The sequence below is a fragment of the Geotrypetes seraphini genome, chromosome 15, assembly GCF_902459505.1.
Source record: "Geotrypetes seraphini chromosome 15, aGeoSer1.1, whole genome shotgun sequence".
Classification (NCBI taxonomy): Eukaryota; Metazoa; Chordata; class Amphibia; order Gymnophiona; family Dermophiidae; genus Geotrypetes; species Geotrypetes seraphini.
In genome coordinates, this window is record NC_047098.1 from 24392536 (window position 1) to 24405812 (window position 13277).

General features: G+C 47.9%; 1 protein-coding gene across 9 annotated transcripts in view; it reads right to left on the minus strand.

The window, feature by feature from the left end:
* The window catches only part of RERE (arginine-glutamic acid dipeptide repeats), a 468133-nt gene that overhangs the window by 100210 nt on the left and 354646 nt on the right, over positions 1-13277 (minus strand). For all 9 annotated transcript variants that reach the window (XM_033922383.1, XM_033922386.1, XM_033922385.1 and 6 more), the window contains one exon: positions 7686-7785. In XM_033922383.1, the coding sequence (XP_033778274.1) occupies positions 7686-7785 (100 nt within the window). The remainder of the gene's footprint in view (positions 1-7685; positions 7786-13277) is intronic.

The following is a 13277-nucleotide window of genomic DNA, read 5'->3' on the forward strand; positions in this document are numbered from 1 at the left end:
TTTATCTTACTGAGTGCTAGCAAGTCCATTTTTCTGTTCTATCTTGACTCAACATGAGCCATGTTTCAGCTGGAGAGCCTGCTTCAGAAGTCTAAACATACAAAAGGATACAAAAACCAACTAGATCCTATTTTATGATTTCCTGACAGACCCTTCTGTGAACTAGATGGTTGTTTTTTCCAATTTTTTTAAATAGGATATCAACTAAAATCACAATTTTGTTATAGGATATCAATTAAAATCAACAAACAATAGTATAGAATCAATCACAACCAACAAAAAAACAAAAATAAAGAAATCTCCATTCCCAAGGTTTTATTATTTGATTATATACCGCATGCAAACCCCAAACCTTATTAAAGTGGTGTACATTCAGGTACAGTGATTGCCCACAACACATCAGACCCAAAGATCTAGAAAAAGGAGGACTATTATTCAAATTAAAAAGTAATAAATGGTTACACTTCCCAGGAATACCACTGGAAGTTAACAAATAACATTTAAGAGGGACTGAAGTAAAAAGCATCCAGGATTTTTCTACTGCTACTAATTTCTATAGAGCTACTAAATGTTCACAGTACTATCATAAATCTGCTACTATTAAATGCAATTAGCTGAGTAGGTTCAAAGAAAATATACTTTACTGTACTTTTACAAAGATATTTTAAAATGAAAAGAGCACCCAAAGGAAGAACTCTGGGCCTCAAAAGTATAAACTGCTGTAACATCTGGAAAAAATAATTTAAAAGTGGGTTTCATAGTGTCAAAACAACTAGTTCCGATTCAAATGCATTAAAAGTGTTGAGGACTACTTAAAATCAAAACAGATGCAACTAATGTATCTGCACAAACATGAAATGATTGCAGCAGTTTACAAGGCATCATGAATAGATTAAATAACTTCAATTATGACGTTGAACCTCTATCCAAGTATTACCCAATTTTGAATTTTTCATTGCAGCCTTTAACTCCCATAATCTCTTCTTCAACTTTTGACCTCAACAGACAATATAATTAGAGGCACTCTAAAGAAAAGATTTGGGTAAACCATAGAAAACTCAGCAAGAGGGGAGAGATAGCACAGTTACTTACCGTAACAGGTGTTATCCAGGGACAGCAGGCATATATTCTCACATGTGGGTGACGTCATCTACGGAGCCCCAGCGCGGACAGCTTTTCAAGCAAACTTGCTAGAAGTTTCAAGTTTGCACACTGCACCACGCATGTGCATGCCTTCTCGCCCACTAGAGGGCGCATCCCACCTCGTGGTCCTCAGTTCCATAACTAGCAGAGAAGCCATCCCCGGGGAGGCGGGCGGGTTGTGAGAATATATGCCTGCTGTCCCTGGATAACACCTGTTACGGTAAGTAACTGTGCTTTATCCCAGGACAAGCAGGCATGATATTCTCACATGTGGGTGACCTCCAAGCCAACCAAAAAAGGGCAGGTGGGAGGATGGCAATTCAGGAAAACAGATTACGCAACACCGACTGGCCAAACCGGCCGTCACTCCTGGATAAAGTGTCCAGACAGTAATGAGAGGTGAACGTATGAACCGAAGACCAAGTGGCAGCTTTACATATTTCCTCCATAGGAGTGGATCGGAGGAAAGCCACCGAAGCTGCCATCGCTCGGACCTTATGCCCCGTGACTCGACCCGGGGGCGGAAGTCCGGCCTGAGCATAGCAAAAAGAAATGCAAGCAGCTAACCAGTTAGACAGAGTGCGCTTGGAAACAGGATGCCCTAATTGATTAGGATCGAAGGACAAAAACAATTGAGGAACCTTCCTATGAGACCTGGTGCGTTGAAGGTAATATGCCAACGCCCTCTTACAGTCAAGCGTGTGAAGCGCCGTCTCGCCAGGATGGGAGTGGGGCTTCGGAAAGAACACAGGAAGGACAATGGACTGATTGAGGTGGAAATCAGAAACAACTTTAGGTAAAAACTTAGGATGGGTACGGAGAACCACCTTGTCATGATGAAAGACAGTGAAAGGAGGGTCCGCAACCAAGGCTTGCAACTCCCCAATCCGCCTAGCGGAGGTGAGGGCAATCAGAAACATCACCTTCCAAGTCAGAAATTTCAAGGGAAACTTGTTGAGTGGCTCAAAAGGGGGTTTCATCAGTTGAGCTAAAACCACATTCAAATCCCACACGACTGAAGGAGGCTTAAGAGGGGGACAAACCCTGAGTAACCCTTTCATGAAGCGTGTCACCAAAGGATGGAGCGACAGGGGATGCCCATCCAGATGTTGATGGAAAGCAGAAATAGCACTAAGATGAACACGCACCGAAGTGGTTTTCAGGCCAGAGTGCGACAGATGAAATAAATAGTCCAAGACCGAGGACACCGGAACCGACACCGGATCCAGGTGAAAAGACGAACACCAGGTGGAAAACCTGGTCCATTTCTGCGAATAACAAAGCCTCGTCGAGATCTTGCGTGAGGCTTCCAACACCTCCCTCACCGATTGAGACAGACCAGGCGAAGTTAGGGAGCAAGAAACCAAGCTGTCAGGTGTAATGACTGAAGATTGGGATGTAACATGGATCCTTGACTCTGAGACAGCAGAGAAGGAAACACAGGCAGAAGAAGAGGCTCCCTGGCACTGAGCTGAAGCAGCAGGGAGAACCAGTGCTGACGCGGCCACCGAGGTGCAATGAGAATCATCGTGGCAGCGGACGATTTGAGATGTACTAACGTTCGCATGATCAGGGGAAAGGGAAGGAACGCATACAGGAACCTCCCTTCCCAATCGAGAAGAAAGGCATCGGCCTCCAGACGGTCCCGGGAGTACATCCGAGAACAATGCAGGGGCAGTTTGCGGGTCTCCGGAGAGGCAAACAGATCCACCTGCGGCGTTCCCCAGCGAGCGAAAACCTCGCGCAGAACTCCGGAGTGTAGAGTCCACTCGTGCAGTTGCAGAAGTCGACTGAGTTTGTCCGCCAGACAGTTCAGTTCTCCCTGGATGTAGACCGCCCGAAGGAATATGTTCCGGGAGACCGCCCACTCCCAAAGGCGAAGAGCCTCCGAGCAGAGGGGCCAAGAACCCGTGCCACCCTGCTTGTTCACATAGTACATCGCCACTTGATTGTCCGTGCGGACGAGGACAACCTGATTCTGCAATATGTGAACGAATGCTCGAAGTGCTAGAAAGATGGCCCGAAGTTCTAGCACGTTGATGTGACACCGACGGTCCTCGGCAGACCACAGGCCCTGCATGCGAAGACCGTCGAGGTGGGCTCCCCACGCGTACTCCGAGGAGTCTGTGGTCAGAACCTTGCGAAAAGGAGGGGTGAGAAACAGTAAACCCTTGGACAGATTTGAAGAGTCTGTCCACCAACGCAGCGATTTCCGCAAAAGCGGAGTCACCGCAACGAGGCGAGACACCGGATCGTACTCTTGACGCCACTGGGAAGAGAGGGTCCACTGAGGAATCCTCAAGTGCAGCCTTGCAAACGGAGTGACGTGGACCGTCGATGCCATATGACCGAGCAGCATCATCATGCGCTGGGCCGACACCACCGACAGTTGAGAGACCTGACGGCCCATCCGCACCAAGGCTTCCAACCGCTGGGGCGGGAGATAGGAGCGCAGGCGCACCGTGTCCAGCACCGCGCCTATAAATTGAAGAGACTGAGCCGGGCACAACTGTGACTTTGGAAAGTTTATCTCGAACCCGAGGCTCTGCAGGAAGGCAATAGACTGTCGGGTCGCTGAGATAACCCCCTCCCTGGTCGGGGCTTTGATGAGCCAATCGTCCAGGTAAGGGAACACATGAAGCCCACGAGACCTCAGGGCTGCCGCAACCACCACCATGCACTTCGTGAAGACTCGTGGGGACGCGGCCAGGCCGAAGGGTAGGACCCTGTACTGGAGGTGCAGGTCCCCCACCTGGAATCGTAAAAATCTTCGGAAGGCGGGATGCACCGGAACATGGGTGTATGCTTCCTTCAAGTCGAGGGAGCACATCCAGTCCCCTTCCTCCAAGAGAGGATATAAAACCGGGAGAGATAGCATTCGAAACTTCTCCCAGACCAGGAATTTGTTGAGCTTCCTGAGATCCAGTATGGGGCGCAGGTCCCCGGTCTTTTTTGGGACCAAAAAGTAACGGGAGTAAAACCCCGTACCCCGCTGGTCCTTGGGGACCGGTTCGACCGCCCGAAGCACCAATAGGGCCCTGGCCTCGGCCAGAAGGGTCGGCAGCTGCGATCGGTTGCAAGAGGCTAGATTTGGGGGATGGTCCGGTGGCGAGGACACAAAGTTGAGCGAGTAGCCCTCGGAGACGGTCCGGAGCACCCAAGCGTCTGAGGTTATCTCGGTCCATGCCATCCGGAAGAACCGAAGACGCCCCCCGATCGGAAGGGGTTCCTGAGATTTCGCGGAGGGGAACCCGCCCCGTCCGCTCAGCCCGTCAAAAGGAAGGCGCGGGTTTAGAAGGACCCTGCGCCGGGGCTTGGGTTTGTCCCCCTCTGCCTCGCTGAGACGGACGCCTCGGAGGTGGCCTTGAAAAAGCCGGAGTCGACTTCTGAGGATATCGACGCGGCGGAGGACGGAAAGGTTTCTGCGGCGGGGGTCTAGGTTTGGGGCGGACCAAGGATGCTAACGAGCGCTCCTGCTCCGACAACCGCTTGGTCGCCGCATCTAAGGACTCGTCAAATAACTCGGACCCCACACAAGGCAAGTCTGCAAGACGTTCCTGCAGGTTTGGGTCCATGTCGAGGGTGCGAAGCCAGGCCAGGCGGCGCATGGCCACTGCGAAGGCCGACACCCTCGAAACCAGCTCAAATGCGTCGTACACCGCATGAAATAGGTACAACCGCAATTGAGACAGGTTGGACATAAACTTATCAAATCCTGCTCTTTGGGAGTCCGGTAAGGAGTCTCGATATTGAGGAAGGTCCTTCACCATGCCACGCAAATAGGAGGAAAAGGTGAAGGCATAATTTAGAACCCTGGTGGCCATCAGGGAATTTGAATAGAGGCGACGGCCAAACTTATCCAGGGTCCGCCCCTCCCTGCCGGGTGGAACCGCCGCAGAAACCCGTGAGGGCTGAGATTTCTTCAGGGCAGACTCCACCAGAAGAGACTGGTGGGAGAGCTGCGCCTTTTCGAACCCTTTAGGGGGCACCGTCCTATACTTCGCTTCCATTTTAGAAGGCACCGACGTGACTGTAAGAGGGTTCGACAAATTCTTCAACCAGGTCTGCAGAAGGACTCTGTTGAGGGGGAGCCTAGGCACCTCTCTAGGAGGAGTGGGAAGGTCCTGCTCCTCCAAAAATTCTTTGGAATATTGTGAACCGACCATAAGGTCTAACCCCAGGGCTCGGGCCATGTCCTGAACAAAAGTTGAAAATGAGGACGGCCTGGCCGGGGGAGACGGGGTTCTCGACCTCCCCACCGAGGAGAGGGGAGAGGCCTCATGGGAATAATGAGGATCCCTGACCGACCCCGAGTCCCAGGATCCTCTCTCCAAGGCCCTCGAGGGGGAAGGAGAAGTTCTCTGCCTCGCAGAACCCTTGGGTGAGGACCCCGGGGTCCGGGGGACACTCTCCCACTTCCTCGGCGAGGCGGCACGGGAGGTGATCGGAGGAGCCTCGGATTGTCGAGGCGCAACTCCGACACCTGAAGCGCCTCGCCCCCGAGCGGCGAGGAACGATCGTGCCTCCGAGGCGAGCCCCGCGGGCGCTTCGGCTTCCTCGATCGGCGCCCCGTCCGAGGTCGCGTCGAGGGCGAGGCGTCCCGGGAAGACCCCGAGGAAGAGGAGGAAATACGGCGCACTCTGCGCAACTTTTCCTTGGGCCGCACACTCCGCTCAGGCGGCCCCCCCGAGGCCGAGGTCGAGGGCAGGGCCGGGGCCGAGGTTAAGGGGGCCACAGTACCCGAGACCGAGGCCACCGAGGCCGGGGCTCCCGAGGTCGAGGGAGCCGAGGCCGGGGCCTCCGAGGACGAGGGCGCCCCGGCCGAGGCCTGCGAGGTCGAGGCCGCCGGAACCGCAGCTCGCTGCAACACTTCCAGGGCCCCCGACAGCTCCGATGAAATAAGGGCTCGAAGGAGGTCCTGAAAGGCCGGGATCCCCACGAAGGTCGGGAGTTCCGGGTCCGGAGCACACTCCCTGGAGGGCGACCTCGGTCTCGAGTATTCCCTCGGGGTGTGCGAAGTCGAGGTCCGAGGCGGGGCCGGGGTCGACCCACCCGCCTTAGCCGGAGTAGAGGATGGCTTCTTTGCTGAAGGGGATGGAACAGAGGACTTACCCGAAGCCGGTTTTCCTGAGGACGCCTTCGAAGCCGAGGGCCGAGGCGAAGCCGAGGCCCCCGAGGACGCCGAGGCCGAGGTCAAGGCCGGGGCCGACGTCGAGGCCTTAGGCGGCGCGTCCACGGCGAACAATTCCGCCATTCTGGCCTTACGGCGACGGAGGGCTCTGGTTTGAAAAGTAGCGCAGCGATCACACGAAGCTGTTGGATGATCCGGCCCAAGACAAACAATGCACCACCGGTGAGGGTCAGTGATGGAAAGTAACCTCTCACACCGGCTGCACTTTTTAAATCCCGTAACAGGACGGGACATCAACGAAAAAGAAGGCCGGGAATGACCGACGTCCCGCGGCCACGGCTGCCGGGAGCCCCCGGAGCCTAACGAAAAGTAAAATATTTTTTTTTTTTTTACGAAAGAAAAGAGACAAAAAAAAAAGAAAGGAGCACCGCGAATCGATCAAAATACAAGAAACAACGAAACGCGGCAGCTAGAAAGGCAATACAAAACTGGAGCTCAAATCCACAGGGCTTTCTGGCTCCGCGGAAAAAATTGAACTGAGGACCACGAGGTGGGATGCGCCCTCTAGTGGGCGAGAAGGCATGCACATGCGTGGTGCAGTGTGCAAACTTGAAACTTCTAGCAAGTTTGCTTGAAAAGCTGTCCGCGCTGGGGCTCCGTAGATGACGTCACCCACATGTGAGAATATCATGCCTGCTTGTCCTGGGATAAAGCTAGATATTCTTGGGAGTTCCTAGGGTCTTTCTTCTCATTCACTACAATAGTCATCCTCAAAGCCTGACTGATCAACGTATCCATCAGTGTCCTTTTGCACTTCACACCTTCCAAAATCCACACCTCTAGCTACCACTGTCACACTTGCCAAAAATGCCTCTGAGGGGAGTCAAACATACCTCCATCAACCACATATTTCCCCTTGGAGCTACTATTGTGCTTCTATCATCTTTCTCATGATAATGCAGACAGGGCTGTGACTCTCTGCCCTAAGCAGAGAAGGAGATACATTTGTCACTCAAGGTTCAATGACATGTCGATGCCAAACAACAGTGCTGAGTCCTTGACCCCAATATCAATGTTACCAGGCTTATTCCCAAGGAAGATTCCTAAATCTCTGACCACTGTGTGAAGGTATTATTGGATCCTCCAAAGTAGGCTGCTGGAGCTCAGAAGGAAACCTACAGACCACTTTTTCTTCAAACATAATGCAAGCAGGAACGACAGCCGTCTATCATTAGTAACAGCTCTAAAAAAACTGTAATGGGGTAGAGAATCAAGTGTGTGTGTGGGGTGGGTGGAACCACAAGCTGCAAAAGTATCTTCACGTCTTACACAAGGTTCTCTCTCATCTACCAACAAAATTACAAAGCAGAGAAACATTTTAAAGACAATTCACAGTTAGCCAATAACTTACTGTGTTGAGTGCATTGAGTGTAGTGTCATCTCGAGAAGCTGCCACACAGCCATCTTCTGTGGAGCCCCCATCACACATCCCTGCAAATGCCGCCATGCTCCTGAGAGAGAAGGGAAAAAAAACACAGAATTGAGCATGTTTCATGGTGGTGTTTTATTTTACCATAAATCCAGGGGCTGCACATATACAAATGCAGGTATGATGTGAAAAGGTCCTTTCTGTACCAAATTTGTAATAGCCTCAGCATGATCCCACTTACATATCTATGCATAGCTCTATTGAACAGTCCTCCAACTAAACAGCACTGCTGAAGACAGGAGAAGAAATGGAAAACCAAATTACCTGTAGCAGATACGTCTGAGGACAGCAGGACATAAGTCCTCACATGCGGGTGATGACACTGACCTCGGTACCAGGAAAGAGAGTAGAGGCGCTGAGAAAGGACCGCATCACTGATCACCTTGACGGACACAATCCGATGAGGACCAGCCAGCATGGCTTCAGCAAAGGAAGATCTTGCTTGACGAACTTACTGCACTTCTTCGAGGAAATAAACAGGCAGATAGACAAGGGTGACCCGGACGACATTGTATATTTGGATTTTCAGAAGGTGTTTGACAAGGTCTCGCATGAACGACTACGTTGAAAAATTGCAAGCCATGGAATCGAGGGTGAAATACTCACGTGGATTAAAAACTGGTTGGCGGATAGGAAACAGAGAGTGGGGTTAAATGGACAATACTCGAACTGGAAAAGCGTCACGCGTGGAGTGCCGCAGAGTTTGGTGCTTGGGTCCGTGCTCTCCAATATATTTATAAACGACCTGGAAATTGGTACGACGAGTGAGGTGATTAAATTTGCAGACGATACAAAGTTATTCAGAGTAGTGCAGACACAGGGGGATTGCAAAGATCTGCAACATGACATAATCAAGCTCGAGAAATGGGCATCAACATGGCAAATGAGGTTCAACGTGGATAAGTGTAAAGTGATGCATGTCGGTAACAAAAATCTCATGCAGGAATACAGGATGTCCGAGGCAGTACTTGGAGAGACCTCCTAGGAAAGAGACTTGGGAGTTCTGATCGACAAGTCGATGAAGCCATCCGCGCAATGCGCGGCGGTGATGAAAAGGGCAAACAGAATGCTAGGAATGATTAAGAAGGGGATCAAGAACAGATCAGAGAAGGTTATCATGCCACTGTACAAGGCCATGGTGCGCCCTCACCTGGAGTACTGCGTCCAGCACTGGTCGCCGTACATGAAGAAGGACATGGTACTACTTGAAAGGGTCCAGAGAAGAGCGACTAAAATGGTTAAGGGGCTGGAGGAGTTGCCGTACAGTGAGAGATTGGAGAAACTGGGCCTCTTCTCCCTTGAAAAGAGGAGACAGAGGGGACATGATCGAAACATTCAAAATACTGAAGGGAATAGACTTAGCAGATAAAGACAGATTGGTCACCCTCTCCAAGGTAGGGAGAACGAGAGGGCACTCTCTAAAGTTGAAAGGGGATAGATTCCGTACGAATGTAAGGAAGTTCTTCTTCACCCAGAGAGTGGTAGAAAACTGGAATGCTCTTCTGGAGTCTGTTATATGGGAAAACACCCTCCAGGGATTCAAGACAAAGTTGGACAAGTTCCTGCTAAACTGTAATGTACGCAGGTGAGGCTGACTCATTTAGAGCACTGGTCTTTGACCTGGGGGTTGCCACGTGTGCGGACTGGTGGGCACAATGGACCACTGGTCTGACCCAGCAGTGGCAATTCTTATGTTCTTATATGACGTACATATCTAGTGTATAAAATAAAGTAAGATTCTGGAATCTCTCAAAGCATATTACTGTGGCATAGCACAAAGTTTTAGAGATACTGTGTTATATATCATGTACTAGGAGTTTATCTTGGTAGGCAGATTGGATGAGCCATGCTGATCTTTTCCTGCCATCACCCACTATATTACTGTGTCTTCTTATTCACGAAGACGCTCATCCTCACAAGATAAAAACAACCATGTTTCTCAGAGATGCCTATCTTTTTGTACTATGAGTATATTTCAATCCAGGATGATCTCAATTTTCTCTTGACTTTTTTCACATTTTGAAAATCATCACAGGTCTCCAGTATTGTTTGTTGCTGGTGTTATGGGAAAGATACATATGGGCTCTTTCCATATCAAAGTCCTACATTAATCAAATTTCTAGTAGTTTTGGCAAAAATCTCTCTATAAATTTCACTGGCTTATTGCCTTCCATTTTCTCTTGACTTTTTTCACATTTTGAAAATCATCACAGGTCTCCAGTATTGTTTGTTGCTGGTGTTATGGGAAAGATACATATGGGCTCTTTCCATATCAAAGTCCTACATTAATCAAATTTCTAGTAGTTTTGGCAAAAATCTCTCTATAAATTTCACTGGCTTATTGCCTTCCACTCTTGAAAGTCTCAAAATTCTAAGACCAAAGATGCAAATAATTGTAACCTGAGAAATAAAATCCTTTTTCAGTTCAACAAGGATTTAGACTTCGTTCTGTGGCAATATTAAAATATCTTCTGAAGTCCTTCTTCCCATTTATCCTCTTAGCTATTGCAGAAAAATCTGCTATAAATCTGTGGCTGGGTGGATAACTGGAATCTCGTACTGTGAACACACTTTTACATTATAGTGAGTTTTAGAAAGACAAATAAAACCAGTTTGCCTAGCCTTCCACACCTTTTCCTCCTCCCCACTAAATCCTCACCTACCTGAGGCATATATGGGTGATAAGCGAGTGACTGCGGGAGATGGATGGTTCTTATACCATTTAATTTTATGTTCTGTGACAGTTATCGTATGATATTACATTGCACCTTGTGGCAGGGTGAGAAGGTGGAATATCAAATTTAAACTGTCCCTGTTCCCAAAGGACTTAAAGCTACCTCATCTTCCTCAGGGACTGTTATAACTGCATCAAGGCAGCTGTCTCCAGGGCCAGTATAAACTGGTTTATTATTGTTTTTCAGATTGAATTTCCAAAGCTCACCATTTACATTACAGAAACAGAAAGTCTGAGAACTGACTGAACATAGGGCTTCTTATGGCTGAAGCTTATCTTCTCACAGTACCTACTCAGAGGTTTTAATAAATTAACCAAAGTTGTAAAGTGTTTGTTTATAATTTAGGATTTATATTCTATAGTTCCTGGAAATGTTCTGGTTCATGTCCACCCAAAACAATTTAAAACCAATTATAGAATAATTTAGATCCTAAAAATCCCACGCATTTCATCCCAACTTTTTTCCTCCCAGTTCACTCAACAATAAAACCTCATTACTGGCCAGCTACTATAATAGTCAATAGTAGACAGGATTTATTCTGAAATTGCAAGATTCTAAAACTTGATCATTCTACATACTAACAAACAGATTAACCATTATTCCATAAATTTGTGTTTTAGGGTTTATTTCCCACAAAACTGAAAATAACGTAATTCAAACTTTTGTTCCAATGGCAGCAAATTGCACAAGTATGGGAAGGAAGGCTGTGCAGTCCTCTTAACACTGTGAGAAGATGGTTATTTCTGTTAGCTGATATAAAACTGCTCCGTTAAGGGAAGGACCCTCCCTTTAAGTGGCTTTCTCATCAGTACCTGCAGCTTCTTCATGATCCTGTTAAAGGGGATTTCAGTTTTCTTGTCAGTAGCCATTTTCTGTGGTGATGAAAGGCCCTATTTATAATCTTTTTGACAACGTATCATGAAAACCAATTCTGTATTGCCTGATTTATCACTGATCATGACAGTTCTTTGACTAAGAACTCTGGAAACAGCAATTTTAATTGCAGGGTTTACTGATTTTTAGCTTGCTCCTTAGAGAAATCTTTCATATGTCTGTAAGCAAGCCCTCCACTGCCTCCTCAGTCCAAGAGTGTTTCATATATAAACTCTCTCCTGCCAGTCTCATAAAGCTCATTTATTTTCCAAACTGCAGTTTAAGCTAATCTAGTACCACCATTTACAGGGGGGCAAGAAACATAGAAACATGATGGCAGATAAAGGCCAAATGGCCCATCTAGTCTGCCCATCCGCAGTAACCATTATCTCTTTCTCTCTCCAAGAGATCCCAAGTGCCTATTCCCAGGCCCTTTTGATTTCAGACACAGTCTCTGTCTCCACTACCACTTCTGGGAGACTGTTCCATGCATCTACCATCCTTTTGTAAAAAAGTATTTCCTTAGATTACTCTGGAGCCTATCACCTCTTAACTTCATCCTATGCCCTCTCATTTAAGAGTTTCCTTTCAAATTAAAGAGACTCGACTCATGCATATTTACATTACATAGGTATTTAAACGTCTCTATCATATCTCTCCTCTCCCGCCTTTCCTCCAACGTATACAGATTGAGATCTTTAAGTCTGTCCCCATACGCCTTATGATGAAGACCACATACCATTTTAGTAGCCTTTTTCTGGACTGACTCCATCCTTTTTTATATCTTTTTGAAGGTGCGGCCTCCAGAATTGTACACAATATTCTAAATGAGGTCTCACCAAAGAAGTAGCCATGAAAACATGAGCCAGGGCTGTGGAACATATTTTTGGTTGGAGAAATCTATGAAACCAACAAAAGCTCTCCAGTTGCTGATGCTACATTGGATAACATATTGGTTGGGCCATTGCTGTGATCCACTCCATTCTACTATTTATGAGGCCACCATTTTCACTCCCCTTGAGAGTCAATATTTATTTATTTATTCAGTTTTCTATACTGTTCTTTCATGGGAGGTCATGAATTTATTCAGGTACTCAAGCATTTTTCCCTGCCTATTTCTGCAGTCTCACAATCCATCTAATGTACTTGTAGCAATAAAGCCAAAGTCCTCTATATTCACAATTCTGACCTGTGCACCTGAAGCCTCTCTTCAGCAGACAAAGAACAGTTACTTACCGTAACAGGTGTTATCCAGGGACAGCAGGCAGATATTCTCACGTATGGGTGATGTCACCAATGGAGCCCCGGTACGGGCCACTTTAAGACTTTATAAAGTTCACGATAGCCCGAATTGCGCATGCGGTGGGTTGGTTGGGAGAATATCTGCCTGCTGTCCCTGGATAACACCTGTTACGGTAAGCAACTGTGCTTTATCCTAGGACAAGCAGGCAGCATATTCTCACGTTTGGGTGACCTCCAAGCTAACAGAAATGGGATGGTGGGAGTGTTGGACTTTAGGAAAATTAATTTTGTAATACAGATTGGTAGAAGTGCCCATCCCGTCCGGAGAAGGACTCCAGAAAAGTAGTGAGAAGTGAATGTATGAACTGAGGACCAGGTGGCATCTTTACAGATTTCCTCAATAGGAGTAGATCTGAGGAAAGCCACAGAAGCTGCCATAGCTCTAATTTTATGAGCTGTGACACGACTCTCCAATGCCAGTCCAGTCTGAGAATAACAGAACAAGAACAAGGCAGCCAGCCAGTTGGAAATCATTCTCTTAGAAACAGGATATCTCAACTTGTTTGGATCAAAACAGATGACTAGTTGGGGAGATGTTTGATGTGGCTTTGTCCGGTCAATGTACTAGGCCAAAGCCCGTTTACAGTTCAAAGTGTGCGGAGCG